Source organism: Artemia franciscana, chromosome 7 (assembly GCF_032884065.1).
Source record: "Artemia franciscana chromosome 7, ASM3288406v1, whole genome shotgun sequence".
Lineage (NCBI taxonomy): Eukaryota > Metazoa > Arthropoda > Branchiopoda > Anostraca > Artemiidae > Artemia > Artemia franciscana.
The window spans coordinates 17,504,411-17,527,300 of NC_088869.1; the positions used below are offsets into that span (position 1 = coordinate 17,504,411).

The following is a 22,890-nucleotide window of genomic DNA, read 5'->3' on the forward strand; positions in this document are numbered from 1 at the left end:
TATTACGATTCTAGCAACGTCTGGAGGCATACCTTTGGCAAATTTTAGATAATTGCTAATGGCCATGCAAAAGGGATCTTTCTGTTTATGCTCTCTGATTTCACCGTGGAAAATGTCCTCATTATCCCTTGAAATTTGATTTCCAATAAAATTAGAAGGTTTAGATGACGTGATAATTTCTCCTTTCGGACCCACAGATTTCCCAGACAATTTTCCTTCATTATCAGACTCATAAATTTGGACAGTAAGGAATCGCTCCTTACTTTCAGTTAAAAAAACTAGTTTTTTTTATGTAATTTCTGAACGTTTTTGAATTAATGCATGTTTGATTTTGACTCTCCACACGTAAACTATTCAAATGAAATTGGCATATTAGTTCCTTTTTTGGCTAAATGGCTTTCTCTTAGTTTTGATCATACGATTTTCAGAAATATGGGATGGGGAAGGAGGCCTAGTTGCCATGCAATTTTTCGGTTACATAAAAAGGCAACTATTAATTTTAATTTTAACGAATTTTTTTATTAGCAAAAAATATACGTAACTTTAGAATTAACTTACGTAACAAACTTTTATATTCTTTAATTTCTATTATGTATATAAGGGGGTTTGTACCCTCGTTAATACCTCCTTCTTTACACTAAATCGTAAGTTTTGTCCCAATTCTTTAAGAATGACCCCTGAATCAGAAAGGCCGTAGAATAAATAGTTGAAATTACTAAAAATACTTTAGCATAAAGAGCAAGGTATTTATCTCCTCCTAAATACCTCGCTCTTTATGCTAAAGTATTTTTAGAACCCCTCATATACGTAATAATCTCTCTTCGTTTTAAGCTTCAATGCTACTTCTTCCTTTCATTTGAAAAAACGTTTTCATGTTTATTTTTCATTGTTTTCTTATAGCTAGAGAATCCTGCGCCCTTTTCATTGAATTTTTCTTCCCCCATGACAGATTCCTCCAAGGAAAGATCCTCCAACACAGCCCCCTCTCCTCAGCCCCACCCCCAAACAAAAAAATCCCCCTGAAAACGTCTGTACACTTCCCAATAACCATTACTATATGTAAACACTGGTCAAAGTTTGTAACTTGCAGCCCCTCCCCCAGGGATTGTGGGGGAGTGAGTCATCCCCAAAGACATAGTTATTATGGTTTTCGACTATGTTGAACAAAATGGCTATCTCAAAATTTTGATCCGTTGACTTTGGGAAAAAAATGAGCGTGGGAGGGGGCCTAGATGCCCTCCAATTTTTTTGGTCACCTAAAAAGGGCACTAGAACTTTTCATTTCCGTTAGAATGAGCCCTCTTGCGACATTCTAGGACCACTTGGTCGATACGATGACCCCTGGGAAAAAAAAACAAAAAAAAACAAACAAATAAACACGCACCCGTGATTTGTCTTCTGGCAAAAAATGCAAAATTCCACATTTTTGTAGATAGGAGCTTGAAACTTCTTCAGTAGGGTTCTCTAATACGCTGAATCTGATGGTGTCATTTTCGCTAAGATCCTACGACTTTTAGGGGGTGTTTCTCCCTATTTTCCTAAATAAGGCAAATTTTCTCAGGCTCGTAACTTTTGATGGGTAAGACTAAACTTGATGAAACTTATATATTTGAAATCAGCATTAAAATGCGATTCTTTTGATGTAGCTATTGATATCAAAATTCAATTTTTTAGAGTTTTGGTTACTATTGAGCCGGGTCGCTCCTTACTACAGTTCGTTACCACGAACTGTTTGATACAAATCAATAAAGTCTGAATGAATAACGAGAGTGTAAAAGCAAGAGGATGATTCATTAGAAGCATAAACATGGAAACAACAACAATAGATCCTAGCATATCAAAAGGTAGTTTAATAAAAATATTAACTTTGGAAGTTAAAGATGTTAATAACTCTTTTGAAGACCGAGAGACTTCTCTAAATTAGGCTTACAAGACCGACATTATTTTTTAATTACTCAGTCGATCATAATAATTTATTTGTCTCTCTTTCTGGGATTATTAATCTTTTCTTCAAGAAATAAGCACCTCCTAGTAACTTTGTTGAGACTAGAATTCCTTATTCTTTTATTGTTCAGATTATTAGTATATTCGAACTACATGAGAATAATTAATGCATTCATTTTTCTCAGAATCACAGTTTGCGAAGGAGCTTTAGGACTATCGGTACTGGTATCTTTAGTACGTTCATCAGGATCGGATCAAGTGCAGTTTCTAAATGAATAAGTGGTTCTTCACCTCAAGCCTAATATACCTAACATTAATATATAAGTTAATATCAGAATTTCACTTAGTGGGGGAGCGTCTTGCTAGCTCTAACTTCAGGAATTTTCTTCTTAATAGTTATTAGATTGAAGCCAAGTTGGCCATTAAGCTATAGAATTATCCTCTTAAGTTTGTTTATCCTTTTATGATTAACTTTTACCACGCAGTCATTCATTCTATTTTACGTCTTTTTCGAATGTTCATTAATTCCCACAATTATTTTAATTCTCGGTTGAGGTTACCAGCCGGAACGTCTCCCCGCTTCCTACTATTTTTTATTTTACACCCTACTATCCTCTCTACCTCTGCTTTTCATCATTATCACTCATACGAGTGCCTACTCGACTTCCTTCTTGCAATTTTGGGGAAATTTTAGAGACAAGACAATTTTCTTGCTAGCTATTCTTTCGTTTTTAGTGAAACTCCCAGTCTATTTTGCACACATTTGATTACCTAAGGCCCAATTGCATATTATTGCGATTCGGGAAGAGTAGGTTCTCGTTAGCAAACATGAACCCAATATGAGTACGCTAGGAATTAATATACCCAGGTCCTCTGAAGATTCGATAATTAAGTCTTTTGAAAAGAAACCAGATAAGAATGGAAATCCCATTAATCTTAAAGAGCACACTAAAATGATGTAGCTAGTGTAAGGAAGTATCTTGGATACCCCTCCTATTCGACGTATGTCTTGTACGCCCAATGAGTGGATTACGACCCCCGAACATATAAAAAGAAGGGCCTTGAAAAGTGCGTGAGCAAAAAGATGGAAGTAACAAAATAGCGTGAGGCCTAAACCTAGAGAGAATATTATTACTCCTAGTTGACTTAATGTAGATTAAATTAAAAAAAAACAAGTTTTTTTAATGGAAAGTAAGGAGCGACATTAAAACTTAAAACGAACAGAAATTACTTCATATGTGAAAGGGGCTGCTTCCTCATCAAGACCCCGCTCTTTACGCTAAAGATTTTTACTGTTTTAAAAAGTAGAGTTAAGAGAAAGAGTCAAACTTTAACGTAAAGAGCGGGGCGTTGATGAGGAAGCAGCCCCTTTCACATACGAAGTAATTTCTGTTCGTTTTAAGTTTTAATGTCGCTCCTTACTTTCCGTTAAAAAAAAACTTGTTTTTTTTATTTAATTTCTTACAAATCATTTTAATCAACGCAAATATAATTACACAACCAATCAATGAAATCCTAACAATGAGAATCTTTTGCCAGCAATTATTCTACCGAGTTGGAAAAACATTTTAACACTTTACCGAATTGGAAAAAAACATTCATATTGTTACTTTCCTGTCCAACATTTATGTCAATATACTCGTATCATGGTTGTCTAATTTGCCTATAAGCTTGGACTAGATGCAGCATAAGCTCCTATAGCTAAGAAAAAAGAGGTTCTGTGTTTCGTAAGAAAAACCAGAAAAAAGTGAAACAAGAATTTCTGGTTCTTTACAAATGGACTGGCAATTGCACTTTTGGCTGATGTTTGCCGTGTGGAAAGATAACAATTTTTAGCATTGAAATAATAAAACAAATGTTTCACTTAAATTGATTTTAATTTTATACAATTTTATAATTAACGAAGTTACCAAGTTTTCGAGAAAATAAGTGCTACAAGGTTTGTGACCGTTGAGACGCAAATTTTATATGTATACAATAATTCTTTTAAGCAAGACGGAAAAGGGGATAAAAATCTGATATTACCTTAAATGTTATTAGAAACTGTGACAAAATTTTGAGATCCCTAATCGCTTGGCTGTATATCATCATGTCTAAATATGCCATTAAATTCTACTGGTCTGGCACTTCCATAATATGGGAAAGTTCATTGATTCTATTATTGGACCTATTTTTTTACATGTAAAATGTCTGGAGAAGGCCAAATTCGAAAAAGTCAGGAGTCACGCTAAAATATACCAGAAAGTTTGAAGATTTTGAGATTCCTAAACGTTTGGACGGATTTTATCATCTCTGATATGTTATCACAATCTAGCAGCACATGCACTTGCCTGGTAAAGCGGGGATCAATGGTCCAAGCATAAATGATGCCAGATTTCCATAATAAATTCCATTTATTTTCATATTACTATTTTTTACATTTGCAGCCGGCTCATGTGGCACCAACAAAGTTAATATTACTTTCTATAAAGTACACGCTGCAAGATCTGTGACCACTTGGCTAAGAATTTTAACGTACTGACTTCACGCAGGTTTTTTGTAGGCGAAAATCCATAAATAGTTTCTTCGTTACTTTAGAAACAAATTTGGGCTGTATATTTGCAAATTAAGGCGGGGGGGGGTACAGTATAGCGGGTCAAAACAGTGAGGATTAAAGGGTCTGGCGATCCAGAAACTTCACAATCAATAATCAAAACACAAAGAAACAAAGAAACCCCACTTTGGTAAACACAAAGAAACCCCAAAAACCACGTGGTTCTCCTAAAACTTTATCTACAGGATCTGTAAGTCTAAAAAGTACCACCATACTAAATAATTTGCTTCCTACGGAAATCAAACTAAGGTTTCTAGAATTACCACACTCACTCTTATTACCTCCCTAAAATACAGGCTTGACTATAGTTTTCCTAGAATCACTAGTCACTTTCCCTTTATCAAAAATTTTCATAACTTTCAGTACTTTATCACAAACTTTGTCAGCACCACATTTCAAAAACTCATTTGCCACGTTATCAGTACCTGTTAATATTATAACAAAATATAAACACGGACAAAAAAAGGATAAAGATCCTTTAGAGCCATTCAAAAATGATATATATAGGACCGGTAGAGGATGTATCAACCGAATTTTCACTCTTAGGTTAACAATTGAGAAGTGCCTGAGTCATCAAATACACTTATTCCTCATATTGGAATAATGAGCAATAATGAGGAAAACAATGTATTAAACAAAAAAAAATATGATTAAACCAATGTATTGTCATGTATTTTATGGATTTGAACAAGCGTTCGATTCAGCAAATTAAAGTGCTTTAGCAAAGGTTCAATTCTTGTACGTTATACCAGACAAATATTAAAGTGATTAATGCTATATAGGAGAATAACACTGCGTCCGTTAAGGTAGGAAAGGGGGTAAGCTGGTTTCGTATTAAATCATGAGTTAAGCAGGATTGTGTTCTATCCCCATTTATATTGATCATTTTTATGGACTTTGTCTTAAGCAGCGCAGGAAAGACAAAGGGAGAACAGGGAATCAAATGAAGACGAAAACTTTCTTGGATTTAGACTGTTGATGATTTAAGCCTTCTAGATGAAAGTACGAGGAAAATGAACGTACTTCTAAAGATTTTGCGAATCCAGGGTGCTAGAATAGGTTTGAAAATTAATGTCAAGAAGACTAAGTCGCTAAGGCTAGGAATAAGTAAATATGAAAGGTGACGGGTAACAAAAAGATCAATCAAGTGGACAGCTTCTCATACCTCGGTAGTACCATAGGCAGCGCTACCTAAGAAAAGAGTGATGTGGGTACAATGTATTATAATTATTTTCTTTTGGTTTTAGACCAGGGCACTTCGTATCGAAGGAGGTGTCGTAGAAACTCCGAAAAGGGCTCGTTCGATTAAAAATTGAAAGGGCTAGTGCTCTTTTTAATAGTCAAAAGTGATAGGAGGGCAACTAACCCCCCTTCCACACCCACCATTTCCCCAAATACATCCAAATCAAAATTTTGAGATATCCATTTTGGTCTATGCAGTTAAAAAGGCTGAAAATTATGTATTCAAGGCTGACTTTGGATAATACTACTTGTAGATAATACTACTACTGCGACTACTATTACAACTACGCCTAAAAGAAATTTTGAAGGGCGAAGATGAACAGAATCAGAACAAGCCCTATGTATGCAGGTTGTCAAAAGGGTGTAACAGCAATATCTTAAAAACAGTTTGGTGTGTGAAGTTGAAACTAATAGACCTTGTTGTGAGGGATGTTGAACTAATCAAAAGAAAATATTTCCATCCTAATGCTACTGCTTCTACTCATACTATTGCTACTGTTACAATTGCTACTGCTTCTACTCATACTATTGCTACTGTTACAATTGCTACTGCTTCTATTACTACTACTGCCACCAAAGCTTACGCTACTACAATTAATATTGAAGCTACTACTACTGCTAATACTATTAAAACTAAGGATATTAAGGCAAAAATTTTGGATACACAGAGATTATATAAAACTAAATCGAAACCCACTATGCCCACATAGGTTGTCAAGCGGACGCATCAGATATGCTTCAGGAATGGTTGATGGTATTTATTAAGCTGAAACTTTCAGCGTGTGTTGAAAAGGTTATTAAAGAAACTAAAGGTGCAATGCGCATACTGATACTAATGTTGCCACAACTATTGCTACTGCATACTGCTAACTACTAATTGCAACTGCTAAGGGTATTAAGGTGAAGCTTTTAAGGAATATTTAGGCAGACGTTGAACTAAATCAAAACAAACTATGAGCATGTGGACTTTCAAAAAGGCGACAAAGCACTATCTGAAGAACAAGCAATTTCACAGGCAGCACCACTATAATAGCTAGAAATATCACTGAAAGTTTTAAAGGAGCTAATTCAATTCAAAATTAAAAGTTTTGGTGCCGGTTTTAAAAGTGACAAGAGAATGGAGGTTAAATAGCCCTTCTCTTAAGCCCATTCATTTTCCAAACACAACCAGTCAAAAATTTTAGACAGCCATTTTGTTCAACATAATAGAACGGTCCAGCAACTATTTCTTTAGGTATATAAGGCATGTCAACCCCCATAATTATACAATAGTGCAATTATGCAATTGCACAAAAATGGAGGAAAATTTGGTAAATGTTTTCCAGAGAAATTGCCTACGGATTACTTTGAGTAACGTCGATTGACTTACCGTATTTCAAACAGTAGGCTCCACGAAAAGTGTGGTTTAATCCCACTTTCTAGGTATATAATGAGAGAAAGATTGAGATGGCTATGGCACATGCTGTGGATGAAGGATAAACTTTGCCAAAGATTGTCCTTTCGGCCAACCGTCTAGGTCAAAAGTCAAAAGCAGGTTGTCCACTGTTTGGGCGGGTTGGCGTTGTAAAGAAATATTTAAGGGAAATGGGAACTTCCCGGGAGGGTGTAAAGAGGAAGGCTGTGAAAAGATTAGGATGGAGAAGGAGGAACTTGTGTAGCTGTGTTGGCCTCAGGCTGCTTGATTCTGCGGTGAGTTGTTGTTAGTATAAGTAGTAGTAGCAGAAAGCAATATAAACTAACTTACTTGATAATTAATAAAGCATCAACAAGTGGAGTCTTGAAACTATAATCTTGCATATTCTTCTGGACTGACGATCTGTAATAGACCATTTTTCTACTTCATATTATACACAAACTCTAAAGATAATTTCTTTCTTTCTCGTCTCTTGGAGAGAAATAAAAGAGAGGGAGAGAGATAGAAGACGAAAAATTGAACACATAATCAAAATTATATGAAAATTTTCTTTGATATTTCCAGTCACAATCCAATTTTGAAATAATATAAAAAAAATATAATAAGAATTGCCATTCAAATCATTACCTTAAAATAAACTATATGCACAGCTTTATAAATAAGCAACCCTAGACATGACCTTCATTTTATTACAAAATTTGGTTATGGCAAAATTCGACTACCAAAACTGCCGGATTAACAAGGATAACCCTAATACAAACAATAACAATAACTACTAAATTCATCCCACTTAGGTTCCAAATCCGTACATTGATTTGCCTTTAACTGTTAACTTTTTGTTAACTAGGCAGGAGCAGAAGGGTGGGCAGTCTGCCGCAGGTCCATAGGACTTGGCGTCTTAAACCCTAGCATAAATGTTTCCCAAACCTGCCACAGCTTTACTTATAGGTCCACTATATGTCCTAACTAATTATAGGTCCACTTGTCTTGAAAACAGGAAGCAAATTGAAATTTACCCCATAGGTAGGAACTTGAGACTAAAACTTTGTCGAGACAAATAAAGAGTAAAAGAAAAAGTTAAAAAGACTGCACTGTTTGCATTTACTTTCTTTTTTCTGGAAATTGTACTTTTACATCCTCGCTGCAAGGCCTTAGCCTTCTACTAATGCTAGAATCTCGTCGCAGCGTTAAGCCACCTGGGGTTGACACACTGGAAAGAATTCATTTTCTTTTCCACCTCATTTAAGGCTTCTACTTTAGCAACCTTCAAAAAATTCTCAAAATATTGGGCTTCTTTGGCTATTTGTCCCTTCTCTCGATTCACTAGGGGATTTAGCTCTTATTAATAAGGGGATTGGGCCTTCGCTTATGTAGCCTCGAGTCACCACCGTCCACTCAATACCTCTGGCTGCTCGGATTTTCGACCCTCATACGCTTGCTATCAAAACGTCATATTTCCAAATTTTCAAACTTTTCGTCTCTCTGGAAATTTTTAGGTTATGTCAATTCTAATGGTTCCTAAACTATTCCCCATAAGCTTCCATGCTTCAACCGCATGCTTCAACCTTCTACTTTAGCAACCTTCAAAGAATTCTCAAAATATTGGGCTTCTTTGGCTATTTGTCCCTTCTCTCGATTCACTAGGGGATTTAGCTCTTATTAATAAGGGGATTGGGCCTTCGCGTATGTAGCCTCGAGTCACCACCGTCCACTCAATACCTCTGGCTGCTCGGATTTTCGACCCTCATACGCTTGCTATCAAAACGTCATATTTCCAAATTTTCAAACTTTTCGTCTTTCTGGAAATTTTTAGGTTATGTCAATTCTAATGGTTCCTAAACTATTCCCCATAAGCTTCCATGCTTCAACCGCGAATAATTTAGCTCTAGATTTAGTGGAAGGAGGACAAAAAAAGGGATACTCAGTTTTATATCGTTTTCTAAGTTGTACAGTCTATTTTAATTCACAAGGTTAATTTTTTCTTTTTTTGTACAAAAATGAACAATAATTTGAACAGTTTAGCTGCAAATTCAACGAAAAGAAAGACTAACATTGACAAATTTGTTATTTTACATAAATAATTTCTGAGACCACGCTAGCTAATCACGATAAAACATAAAATCGCGAATAAAGGAAGAAAACGAGGACAATAAATAGCCAGTGAAAAAGTTGAAAAATTATGCAAATATTTTGGTTAAGACCTCCGCTTGACCGTCCTCAGTGCAGAATAAAACTGATGAAATTGATAAACGTTGTCCTTCTCGAAGGGTCTAAAGAACGGTTGTAGCCGCTACTTGACACTATCACCAAAAATGCAGAGAATGTCGGGCTACAGATAAACATTGACAAATCGAAAAGCATGGCCATCACAAGCTCGCCACTTGTTGTCCATTGCAAAAACAAGATGAATATTAGCTGGATTGTAGCTGGATTGACTGTGATGGAGAGACTTTGACCGAGAATAAACGTAGAGTTAGACAAGCTATAGGCGCCTTCAATAGATTGAAGCCTATTTGGAGAAGTGACAAACATTCAATGAGACTGAAGCTTCGACTCTTCAACAGGAATGTACTCTCAATTCTCCTTTACGCAAGTGAATGTTCGAAAATAAACACCCATCTTGAAAAAAAGGATCATCGTATTTGAAAATATGAGCCTTAGAAGAATCTTCAATACAAGCTGGCAACAAAAATTACAAATGCAGAAATACGCAGAAAAATCAGGTCAACCTTCAGTTATTGAGTTGCTGAAAAGAAGGCAGTGGACATACCTGAGACACGTTCTTCGTATGGAAGAGAGTCATCTTCCTCGAACAACCTATGAGCGGAAGCCAGACAGTAGAAGAAAGCGAGGCCACCCCAAAAATACATTGAGACGAACATATGACCGAGATCTGAGGACGGCTGGTACCTAATTCTACCTGAATGAGAAGACGTAATCACTGCTGCATCAATGTGGGACGAATGGAGAGGCTTTGTCGACACCCTACGCGCCACCGATGGCTCTGGAGGAACTAAGGTCTAAGGCTCTTATTAATGGTTTCTTTTCATCATTACTAAGAAAGGGTCATCCTATTTCAGTTCTGTGTTTTGTTTTAATGTTTGGTTTTTTATATTTTTATCAGTTTTATTCTGCACTGAGGACGGTCAAGCGGAGGTCTTGACCGAAATATTTGCATAATTTTTCAACTTTTTCACTGGCTGTTTGTTGTCCTCTGTTGTCCTCGTTACATCAAGGGTGTAATTTGCTATGGGACATGGGGGTAACTGCCACCCAGACCACAATTTGCCGACCCACCCCCGCTCAAAATGTAGCGTCTTCAAAAATCTTGTCAAAACAAATATGGATCTACATAATTCAAACCTCCACAGAAGCAGATCAGTTTTCTGTAACACAGCTTTGCCTTTATGGTACTACATAGCTCATTTTTCAGTGTCATTTTCAATTGACTTGGAAAAATCGGCTCCGAATTTGTCTTCTCCCCCCATATTCTGACGAAATTACGCCATTGTTTTACATGTATATATAAAAACTACAGTCATGAAACAAAGGGGCACCCTGGAAGGGGGAGAGGTTGAAGACATGAACCCCTTCAAAGATCAAAAAATTCTTGTTTTGTCAAAACTTTCAATTCTTTTTTAAGATAGAACGTAAATGTGTATATCTTAACACCTTTCAAAAGATGTTCAACCAATCAACCTCATCTCCGTGAAATAAAATCATGAGCACTTCGCGAAAAAGTAGCCTCTTTTATGTACCGTAATATCTGCCCAATAGCGCCAACTGGGGGCAGGCAGAAGGGGCATCTGCCCCGATAGATTTTGCAAAAATATCTTTTGTGGTTTTTTAATGAAAAATGTTTTTTTTTGGCATTTTAGTTGAAAAGAAAATCGAAAAAATAAAATTGCCCCCCCCCCCCCTAGATTTTGAAAAATACATTCTACCCCCCCCCACCCCCACCTAAATCTTATAAGTTGACGCCACTATCTCTGCCATTCTAAGGTTTTCATAACTGATTGGAATTAGTACATTTGAATCAATCACCAAGACAAATCCCCTATAATGACCCAGCTAAATGTCACGCTCTTTTCCAGTTCTGCGACAGCTCCCGTTACGCCCTTGGCAAACTTCTGGTGGTTGTTGGAATTCCCTGTCAGAGAATTTAGCCAACAACTATATTGAAAATCAATATAGCTTTGTGCCAAGACCAGCTGTATTTGACGTCATTGCATGTTGAGCTTATAGAATCGATTTGACCGGAAATTTTGAAATACTTGTTAGGAGCATACCAGTGAAGGACCAAGGAACTATTGGAAATCGATCGGCAGAAACGGGAGAGAGAAGCGCGCCGATTCTGTGACGTACATATTACCAGAGCTATTTCTTTTTGTGAAATGCTGGATCTGTTTGATGACTATATCCCATTTGCGTATGGTATTTCATACTAGAAGAATTCCAAGACAAAATTGGCCAACGTTGAAATCATTCTTTGCATGGAAACATGTGGAACCTTTGAAATTTGAAGGATGAATAGGAGTTCGTTATCATTTTGCGCACTAAGGCTAAATATAAAATATACACAAGATAGAAATTGTTTACTTTTTGATACCGGGTGTATACTACATTCGATAAAACTTAATAATATCTAATAGGAATTAAATTTTTGTTCCAGGCAAGAGCGAAATGACAGCTGGAACGATCAAAAATTAACCTAGTATTAAATTTTTCTGAATACAGTTAACTAACATCTTTATGTACTAACTTATACACAATCATCGTCAAATTGTAAAAAATGAAAGCAAATGATGAAAGTTATGAGAATTAATCAGTATTATTGCATTAACACTCATATTTCTCATATTTTACTCATTACTGACTAAAAATTACTTATATTTTAACAACCATTATAATTTGTAATATGGCATTACTTAATAAACCGTTCCAGGTTCGCAGTTAGTTCGCATTAAATTTGAAATAAATACGGGAGAAATTCCAGTTTTCGCCAGGAGCACAGTTACAGATTAGACAGCATTCAAAACAAGAATAAGTGTACAGAACTCAGAATTAAAGTTTTTTTTATATACCAATGTAGTCAACGAATTCACGCCAGACATTTAATTGGCAGGAAAAACTAAAAGAAAAAACCTAATAATTTTACAAAAAAAAAATCATAAAAAAACACGGAAAATAAAAAAAACTTGATCTATGGTTACAATTTAGTGACAATTCAGTCATAGTTTAATTAAAATTCTCGAACAATACTCTCTGTCGGACTGAAAAGGAAAAATACTCTTTGCCATGAACTGATTGAACAGGTCAACGTTGGTCATCTCTTGAGTTAGAGCAAAAACCAAAAGTGGAACAAAAGTTTGTTCTATGTCAATCACATATCAAAATACTCTCCATAAACGAATTAAATAGATAAACATTATTCACTTTGTCTTATTTGAGTAAATAAAGATCTAACTTAGCCCAACAATTTTAGATATATTTGGAAAAAAATTCTTATAAGCTGTTTTTCAGTGATACTAAAATTTGAACAGAAAACTAATATCATACCAAGGAAACGGGCATTGGATATTAGAGTTTTTTTATGGAATTTGATATATTCTTACTTTGTCAAAACTTCCAGGTTTTTAAAATTACAGACAAACATCCGTATCTTTAAACATCGGTCATACTGTTCAACTCTTTGTGTCGATTTTATATAAGCCTACAAAGTAGAAAACAATTACATACAAAAAGATTCATTTTTCTAAGCACATTTTTGAATTTTTTTTCGGAAAAAAGGTTCTACTTTTAATACAGATTCCAAATATGTAGCCTTTATCAAACTTTGAGTTACTCATGAAGAATAAATTGCATAAGCCAATTCAGACAATTTAACAACAAAGTAAAAGATTTCGACTAGAACGGACACTACCCCACAATGAATAAAAACCTTAAGACTTAAAATACTAGATTTTATTTTCCAGAGGTAGCATATCGAGCCACAGGCTGGATATACTCCTTTTTAGAAATTTTTTAACAGGGCTCACTTAATTTCTAAATTCCAGACCTAGTGGCAGGTACGTATCCACAGATGTGTCCAGGTAGCCCTTTCCCGACTTTTCACGATTATAAGGATTTTTTTAATATTCTCTCGAAGATTTTTATATAACATGCCCGTTTTCTTCTTTTTTTTCACGTGTCCCCTCCCCAAGAAATAAACAGACAATTGCATATGCACCGTCTTAGCACAGCTTTATAGCATGAAAAGTAAAATGCTGCAAAATGGAGCTCTTTTGAGCCCCAATACCCAAAACTGGTGATCTAAATTATCAGGGTTTCAAGCTGTGGTAGATTTCTAATTAACTTCTTTTTAATCTTGAGATTTCCAGATATTCAATTCAAAGTTTAAATCTCGATATGTCCTATCGAGCACAAAAATATAAATTTGAAATTTAACTCAGGTTTAGCATTAAGTAAGAGAATTGTCCAGTAAAATTTTGATTATAAACAGCTAATCGTGGAAATATGATTGGATGGTATATATCAAAATAAGTATAAAAATCCTCAGTGGTAGGCCTATATACAGCAGTTTATACAATTTTATGGACAAATGTATGCAACGCCTATAAAAAACATTACTATATTTTATGACTGGTTGGTATTGAGAAGGTGAGAAATTCTGAAGTAATATTGTTGTTGCATTCCGTTTCTGTGGTTAACTCAAGTTGGGTAAATTTCCACTTTTTATCAACATTTTATTAGCACATGTTTGAAAAAAAATGGACGTCATTCCACTGATTCAAACTGAGAATTCAGAGACCCATCTATACTAGCCAGTTAAAAAAAAATAAACACATAATTATTTGCCTTCTTGTATAAGCAATTTTTCGGAAATATATTCTTCTTAAATGATTACTCCGACGGTTGTATTTCGACTCGTATAGTTTTAAGAATATAAACTTATACGAACCTTTATTAAAGCTCTGAAGAGTTTAACCTTTATTTCAATGTTTTAGGATGAACAGAGGAGGTGATGTGTCATATAACGCAAAGATGTAATTAGATGAAAATAGGCAGTAAAGTGGCCCAGTGGCGGATCCAGGCGGGGGGCACACCCTCTAAGTGGATTTAGGATTGGGACTGCTTGCTTCGGTTGGGATTGGGACGAAAGTTATTTTTTTTAATTGGTTTTTAACTTAATATTTAAACTTCTTTTTACTGCCAAAAACTTGTTTTCGAGTCTTGCTATGGCACAGAGACAAACAAATTGATATCATTACTTTTTTTGGCTGTCATAAAATTTGAGTTTTTTTTTTGCGAAGCGGGGTGGTTTTAACAACACTATTGTTTTGAAGGTAATTAGGCTATAATAGAAAGTAAATATATGAGAAGAGCAGACATATTATTAATTTATGTTTTGGATTTCGCTTAGCAAATGGTGGCCACTTTACAGCTTATTTTCATCTAGTTAAAGCTCTGCATATTATGGCACATCACCTCCTCTGTTCATCCTAAAACATTAAAAGAAAGACCAAACTCTTTAAAAATACCTGAACTTTAATAAAAGTTCGTATAAGTGCACACTTAAAACTAAATATATGAGTCGAAATACTCCTTCAAAGGTCGGAGTAGTCATTTTCAGAAAATATATTTTCGAAAAATTGCTTATAAAAGAAGGCAAATAATTATGTGTTCATCTTTTTTTCTAACCAGAATAGATGGGTCTCTGACTTCTCAGTTTGAGTCAGAGGAATGGCATCGATTTTTTCAAACGTTTATTAATGAAATGTTGAAAAAAAAGTGAAAATTAACTCTACTCGAATTGTCCACGGAAATGGATAGCAACTAAAATATTATTTCAGTGTTTCTCACCTTCCCAATACCAACCAGTCACAAAATATATTTTATGAGTTTTTGTATAGGGGTTGCATATGTTCGTTTATAAAATTTTATAAACTGCTATATATACCGCTGAGGAATTTTATACTTATTTTGATACAGGCCATCCAATCATCTTTCCATGATTGGTTGTTTATAAACCAAAATTGTTACAGGACAATTCTATTACTTAATGCTAAATCGGAGCCGATGTTTCAAATTTATATTTTTGTGCTCAACAAACATGTCGAGATTTAAACGTTTACATTGAATATCTGGAAATCTCAAGATTAAAAAAAAAAAAAATAGAAATCTGCCTCAGCTTGAAACCCTGAGAATTTAAATCACCAATCTATACCTATGAAACACAAAAATAACAAACAAGTAATTATTCATTTTTTAAGAAGCATTTTTACTCATATACTTAGTTTTAAGCACATATATCTACATGCATCTTTATTGGAGTTCATATTTTTCTGACGATTTTGGTCTTTATTTGAATATTTTAGGATGAATAGATGAGGAAATACTAACGAACAGCTCTAGACCGACAGGACTCTAGGCTGACAGCACTAGCCATTATAAACGTTCGCCGAAATATTTAGGCGCCTGACACGCCTGACGCACAGGATATTTAACCTTCTAGGAGTGACTGTGTTTGTTAATTGATTTTATTGTTGTGAAAATAACAAAGCTTCTCTTCTCTCTCTCTCTTTAAAAAGTGGAAAAATGCGCTCCGTTGTTACGAAAAGTGAAATTTTGATAAGTAACTTCTGATATTTCGTCAAAGTTGACACTGTTTATTAAAACATTATTGTTAAAAAGAAATAGCGACTAGATAATGCTTTATTAACTGTAATTAAAACCTAGCTTCAAATGTCTTTTATTTATTTCTGTCTCTTTGTTCTATTTTTCTTGTTACACCCCTAAAAGTTAATTCGGAGAGAGATTAATTCGCCAGTTAATTCGGAAAAATAGAAAAATGAAGTATTTTTAACTTACGAACGGGTGATGGGATCTTAATGAAATTTGATGTGTGGAAGGATATTGTGTCTCAGAGTTCTTATTTTAAATCCCGACCAGATCCGGTGACATTGGGGGGAGTTGTAGGTGGGAACCTAAAATCTTGAAAAACGCTTAGAGTAGAGGGATCGGGATGAAACTTGGTGGTAAAAATAATCGTAAGTCCTAGATACGAGATTGACATAGCTGGAACGGATCCACTCTCTTCGGGGGAGTTGGGGGGGGGGGTTAATTTTGAAAAAAAATGAGGTACATTTAACTTACGGAATGATCAGATCTTATGAAAATTTGATGTTTGGAAGGATATCATGTCTCAGATCTCTTATTTTAAATTCCGACCAGATCCGGTGAAGAGGAATTTGGGGAGGGGGAACCTAAAATCTTGGAAAACGCTTAGAGTATAGAGATCGGGATTAAAATTGGTGGGAAAAATAAGCACACATTCTAGATACGGGATTGACATAACCGGAACGGATCTGCTTTCTTTGGGGGAGTTGGGGGGGGGGGAGGGTTAATTCAAAAAAATAGGAAAAAAAGAGGTATTTTTAACTTACGAAAAGGTGATCGTATCTTAATGAAATTTTATATTTAGAAAGACCTCGAAACTCAGATCTCTTGTTTTACATCCCGACTGGATCCAGTGTCACTAGGGGGGGGGGGACTGGAAATCTTGGAAAACGCTTAAAGCGGAGAGATCAGGATGAAACTTGGTGGAAAGAATAAGCACAAGTTCAAGATAGGTGACTGACACAACCGGACCGGATCCGTTCTCTTTGGTGGAGTTTGGGTGGGGGGGGGGGGTAATTCGGAAAAATTAGAAACAATGAGGTATTTGTAACTTACGAACGGGTGTTCAGATCTTAATTAAATTTGATATGTAGAAGGATCTTGTGCTTTAGAACTCTCATTTTAAATCCCGACCAGATCCAGTGACATTGAAGGGAGTTGCAGGGGGAAACCACAATCCTTGGAAAACGTGAAAATCTTACGAATGGGTGATCGGATCTTAATGAAACTTGATATATAGAAGAATCTTATATCTCAGATGCTCCATTTTCATTTCGAATCGGGTCCAGGGACATAGAGGGTTGGAGGGGGGGAAACAGAAATCTTGGAAACCGGAAATCTTGGAAAACGCTTAGAGTGGAGAGATCGGGATGAAACTTGATGGGAAGAATAAGGACAAGTTATAGATACGAGGTTGACATAATTGGTACGGATTCGTTCTCTTTGGGAGAGCTGGGGGTTGTTAATTTGGAAAAATTTGAAAAATTGAGGTGTTTTTAACTTACGAATGGGTGACCGGATCTTAATGAAATTTGATAATTAGAAGGAACCCATGTCTCAGAGCTCTTCTTTCAAATCCCGACCAGATCTGTTGACATTGAGGGGAGTTGGAGGGGGGAACCGGAAATCTTGGAAAACGCTTAAAAATGTCATAGATACGTAATTGACGTAACCGGACCTGATCCACTCTCTTTGGGGGAGTTAGGTTGTGGGGTTCAGTGCTTTGGCGAGTTTAGTTCTTCTGGACGTGCTAGGACGATGAAAATTAGTAGGCCTGTCAGGGAGCTGCACAAATTGACTTGATAAAGTTGTTTTCCCCGATTCGACCATCTGGGGGGCTGAAGGGAGAGGGAAAATTAGCAAAAATTGAGGTATTTTTAGCTTACGAGTGGGCGATCGGATCTTAATGAATTTCAATATTTAGAAGGACCTCGTGACTCAGAGCTCTTATTTTAAATCCCGACCGGCATTAAGCCTCTGATTTTCTTTTTAAAGCAATCTATTGATTCTTGGAATTTTGCTAGAGCTCATACCATATGAGGTCTTGGCTCTTCTTGACCTCGTCACAAGTTCCATATGAGCTCTTAGCTCTTGTATTTTTTTGTTTTGTTTTTTAACATTACAAAGCTTAACTTAGTCGCTATAGTGGTCAGAAGTGCAAAGGCGAAAAATTATGCAGAAAATATAATTTTTTTTATGGATGATGAACAGCTTTTTAGTTTTTCATTACGGAGTAGTTTTTGTAACACAATATTTTTTTTATCAATATTCTTATACCATTTTAAGTTCAACAAATTTATTAGAACTTTAACCCTCGCCAGATTTTAGATTAAATTTATGACCATTTTCACTACCTACCTACGACGCATAGTTGTTGAGGTTCCTTTCAAATTGGTGGTATTTCTTTGTCCACAAGTTTATCAAAGCAACCTATTATGCACCCCTCCGCTTGAGAAAATCCTGGATCCGCCCCTGAAGGGGCCACCGTTTGCTCACCCAAATTCAAACATAAATTAACTATTTTTGCACTTCTCGTATATTTACTTTGTATTATACAAATCCCCTAAAAAATAACAATGTTGTAAAAACCACACCACTTTGCAAAAAAAAAAATCAAACCCAAAAAACCAAAAACAGTCAACCAAAAAAGTATTGATATTAATTTCTTCGCCTCAGTGCCATAGCAAGACTTGAAAATGTTTTTGACAGTAAATAGAAGTAAATATTTTGTTTTTCAGCCCTGTTGTGACAGCAAAATCCTGAAATATCATTTGGAAAGACTAAAGAAGGTAGGATTTCAAATTCCCTCCTTTGTTATTACGAAATGAAGATTTTCCCCTCCCAGTTGGCTTTTGTGGAAGTAAGGACAGATTCCCTTGATAAACCTAAATTTATTTAAATACTTTTTGGCGATATGCGTCATTAGTAAAATCTAACAGAGACTGCACAAAGTAACTGAAACCTTGTTCAAACTTGTTTGCAAAAAGAAAGAGTCTAAAGAATTAAGAACTTATTAAAAGCTTAAGTATTAAAAACCAATTACAAAAAAAACTTTCATCCCAAGCCAGAGTAAGCTGTCTCAACCACAATCCACCACTACGTCAGGAAGAACACCCCCCGTGCCCCCCTGGATCCGCCACTGCCCACTACTTTCAATTCCTGGGTTTTTATGTCTCTTAACAAAACTTCTAGAAAACCACTGAACATTGATATTTCATCCAGGCACGTACGAAAATTTTTTTAGGGGGGGGGAATAAACTAGTTTGAATAATGTTGAGGGAAAATCAGGAAAATTTAAGATGAGCGGAGCCCCGAGGAACGCACCCTGCGTGCTTTCTTCTTTCCATCAATAAAACATGACTTCCTTCTTTTTCAATAAGATAAAAGACAAGCCCTTTCTCAATATTGTTTTTCTAAAGTCAATTCATTGGCAGTGGAATATAAGAACCAAAGCAGAACTAATGAACTCGCAATGCGGCTTAGTTATTGACCTGTGGAGCAGCAACGCTACGAGGATAATCAATAGCACGGAATAGTCAATAACTCGTCAGGGAACTCAAAAGGGAATCATCCAAAGGTAAGATAGAGGTATGGTAAATTATTTTTTTGCAACAATTCAGACGATTCAGAATTATTTACTTATTCACAAGATTGATATCCCATCCCTCGATAAAATTTGTTAGAAGAAAGGAAATGCGTACTCAACGCTATTATTGCGTGTATTATCTCCTAATTGCGAGTAAATTCTTTACACAGTATTATGTCATTATGCGTCTCTGAGGGGTAAAAATAAAGAGTAGCGCAGCGTGGCAAGGATACCAATTATGTTCTCTGCATTACGGACTTAAATATCATTTTACTTTTGTTTCATTTGTTTATAGTAACCCATTTGAAATAACTACAATAATCTTAAAACTATGAAATGATGCTACAAATGCTTTAGAGCGGTTGATATCAATTTCTCTGAAGAGTAGAGATCAGATCAGTCAATTGGTTTTTGCATGCTCAGACACAAAACAGCACAAAACATCCATTTTGTGCTTTTATCCTAAAGGCAAACGATTATCTCCTTATGCAGATTTCATACAGTTAGTTGGTTTTCTTAAAAGATGGCAAATTTTAAACATTGCTCGGTAAGTATAGGCTACCATGTTTAGTCTCACGGGTCGGGGACCGAATTTAAACTTTTAGAACAGCTCTCCTTTCTTTGAAAGGGTAAGAGAACTTATAATTTTAGGAAAGGAGCGAACTATTTTTTTTTCTGGCGCTAACAAAACAGTATATTTTTTTTCTTTTTCATCCCTGCCGTTATTGACATTCTTTAGCTGGTTATAGTCATAATTGCCGTCGGAAAGGAAAATTTCAATAGTAGAGAGAGGCCATGGTTCAGGTAAATTGAGATATCTGTAAGATCTAATTTTGTTCTACGAGCGGGAGAACCGGTCACCTAGCAGTCTGAAATATTACGAGATATACTTGGCGCTCTAAGGAAAAACTTGAGGAACGGTTACAATGGAACTTGGCACGCAACATAAAAGTTGTTCTAGATTTTGTACTATGATAAAGAACGATTCAACTCCTGGAACTAATGGGAAAATATGGATATAGTAGAAAAAAAATCGAAATAGACGACGTCTGAGACAAGTATTAAATTCATAAGCTTTAATTTAACTGACTCGTATCAAGTTCATCTAAACCTTTTTTCAAAATAAAGAAAAGGTACAATCAAATACTCTGAATATTATAGAACCCATTAATGCAATTTAAGATGATACGATTCTCTGTTGGGCAAAGTGGACCGTATAAGACCTTAGAAAAATTGAAAACGATAGACTCATATATCAGAGAAATTTTTACCAAGTACCATGGGGAGTTGTATGGGTCCCTGAGGTAAAGAGAGCATGAGAGGGGGAATGGTTGCCCTCTTGTCTCTTTCGACAAGCTGGGTGTCGTTGTCTCTTTCTTATCGCTTTCGAAGAAACGGCTCCATACTGTTTTCGGGAAAATTGGTATTTCGGGATATTCTCAATTTAAAAAAAATGACCTAGATAGGTCAGATGTTTGAGAAAATTCGTTAAGAGCTTTAATTTTGGTTTTTGCAAATAACGTCATGTAATATGTTAGTACATCATATAAGCATTTCTTATGACATACTAGCTGCTGCTGTGGCGCTTCGCGCCACACCAACACCTAGTTGGTGGGGGCGCTTCGCACCCACCCAAGCCCCACCCCCCCGCGCGTAAGTCGTGACACGCCATATTAGTTACGCGCCATTGTAGTTGTGTCCCTGTGTCCCACCTTTGAACATAGATAGATATATACATATATATGTTTTTAACTACGTAAAACTTGCTAATATACAATATTCTTCGCTGTCCCATTGTCTGTGCATATGAATAGATTGTCAGGTTAACCGACTCTTGAACATGCAACATATAATTGTCCATGGGAAAACAATCCGTATTCAGGTCTATATCGCATTTTTCTAATGATTGCCCTTGGGCTTTGTTGATGGTAATTGCTAATCGAATATTCCCTGTGTCCCCGTCGTCATTTATATATCCCCATGTGCCCTTCCGGCATCCCCGTTGTAGTTGTGTCCCTGTGTCCCGGTCATCATTTATATTCCCTGTGTCCCGGTCGTCATTTATGTCCCGGTGTCTCAGTCTGTAATTTCTCTTTGAGTGTCCCGGTCGTCATTTATATTCCCTGTGTCTCGCTTGTCATTTGTGTCCCGGTGTCCCGGTCTGTAATTTCTCTTTGAGTGTCCCGGTCGTCATTTATGTTCCTTGTGTCCCGGTCTGTAACATACGACAATAGATCACTTGTGTTGTAACTTTGTTCACGATCCCATTCTACACATGTAGAAATAGAAGCAGCACGATTAGGTGAAGGCATTCCCAAATGCTTGAGAAGTTTGTTTGCAATAGATAAGCACAAATCTTCAATCATAACTAAAGTGCAGTTATAAATTTCTGTTGTAAAGTCCAAGGTCATGTCTGACCTTTCTAGCCGTATTCGGTGGAGTATATTCTCGGCCATTTGCGATTTGTATTTCTCCCATAACTCTATAGGAGATGAAGGAGAGCAACTTTTGCCGGAAGACACGGGCCGTAATGTCATGTCTATGAACCGGCGATTGTCCAGGATGTAAAAGCTGTTGTATCTAATCCCAAGATGGATTATATATAAATGTAATAAATGACGAATCATTAATCTATAGGCATATTATTTCATTACGCTGCATTTCTTATCCATTTCTTTGTTAGTGGCTGGATTTATCAATTTAATATTAAAGTGATAGCCGACGTCATATACAAATCACCGACCATAACGATTGCCACTTCGTTGATAGTTGCGTATCAGTGGGCATCAATTCGATTGCTGTTTTGAACAAAAGAACTAAATTAGTATTTATGTGGAAAAGATGTTGCAACTGGGAAACGATAGTCCTTTCAACGTCGTTTTTTTTATCATCGGTATCACTTTCAAGTTATTTGGTTTGTTTTACCTTGACTTGTCTTTCGTCACTATGAAATATATATCGCCGAACTTTTGTTTTTATGGCACTTGGTATTAACCAAGTGACACATAGTAATCGCCAATTCTGTCGGTCTGTCTGTCTGTCGGTCCCGGTTTTGCTACTTTAGGCACTTCCAGGTAAGCTAGGACGATGAAATTTGGCAGGCATATCAGGGGCGGGACCAGCTTAAATAAGAAATAGTCGTTTTCCTAATTTGACCATCTGGGGGGGAGTGGGGGGCCGGTTAATTCAGAAAAAATAGAAAAAATGAAGTATTTTTAACTTATGAATGGGTGATGGGATCTTAATGAAATTTGATGTTTGGAATGATATTGTGTCTCAGAGCTCCTATTTTAAATCCCAACCGGATCTGATGACATTGGGGGGAGTTGGAGGGGGGAAACCTAAAATCTTGGAAAACACTTAGAGTGAAGGGATCGGGATGAAACTTGATGGGAAAAATAAGCACAAGTCCCAGATACATGATTGACATAA

General features: G+C 36.1%; 1 protein-coding gene across 8 annotated transcripts in view; it reads right to left on the reverse strand.

Annotated features, from left to right (window-relative positions):
- The window catches only part of LOC136028917 (uncharacterized), a 166,321-nt gene that overhangs the window by 95,100 nt on the left and 48,331 nt on the right, over positions 1 to 22,890 (reverse strand). For all 8 annotated transcript variants that reach the window (XR_010617920.1, XR_010617919.1, XR_010617918.1 and 5 more), the window contains one exon: positions 7,524 to 7,595. Coding sequence is in view for 4 of the 8 variants with exons in the window: in XM_065706888.1 (XP_065562960.1) it covers positions 7,531 to 7,595 (65 nt within the window). In the remaining 4 variants the exon portion in view is untranslated. The remainder of the gene's footprint in view (positions 1 to 7,523; positions 7,596 to 22,890) is intronic.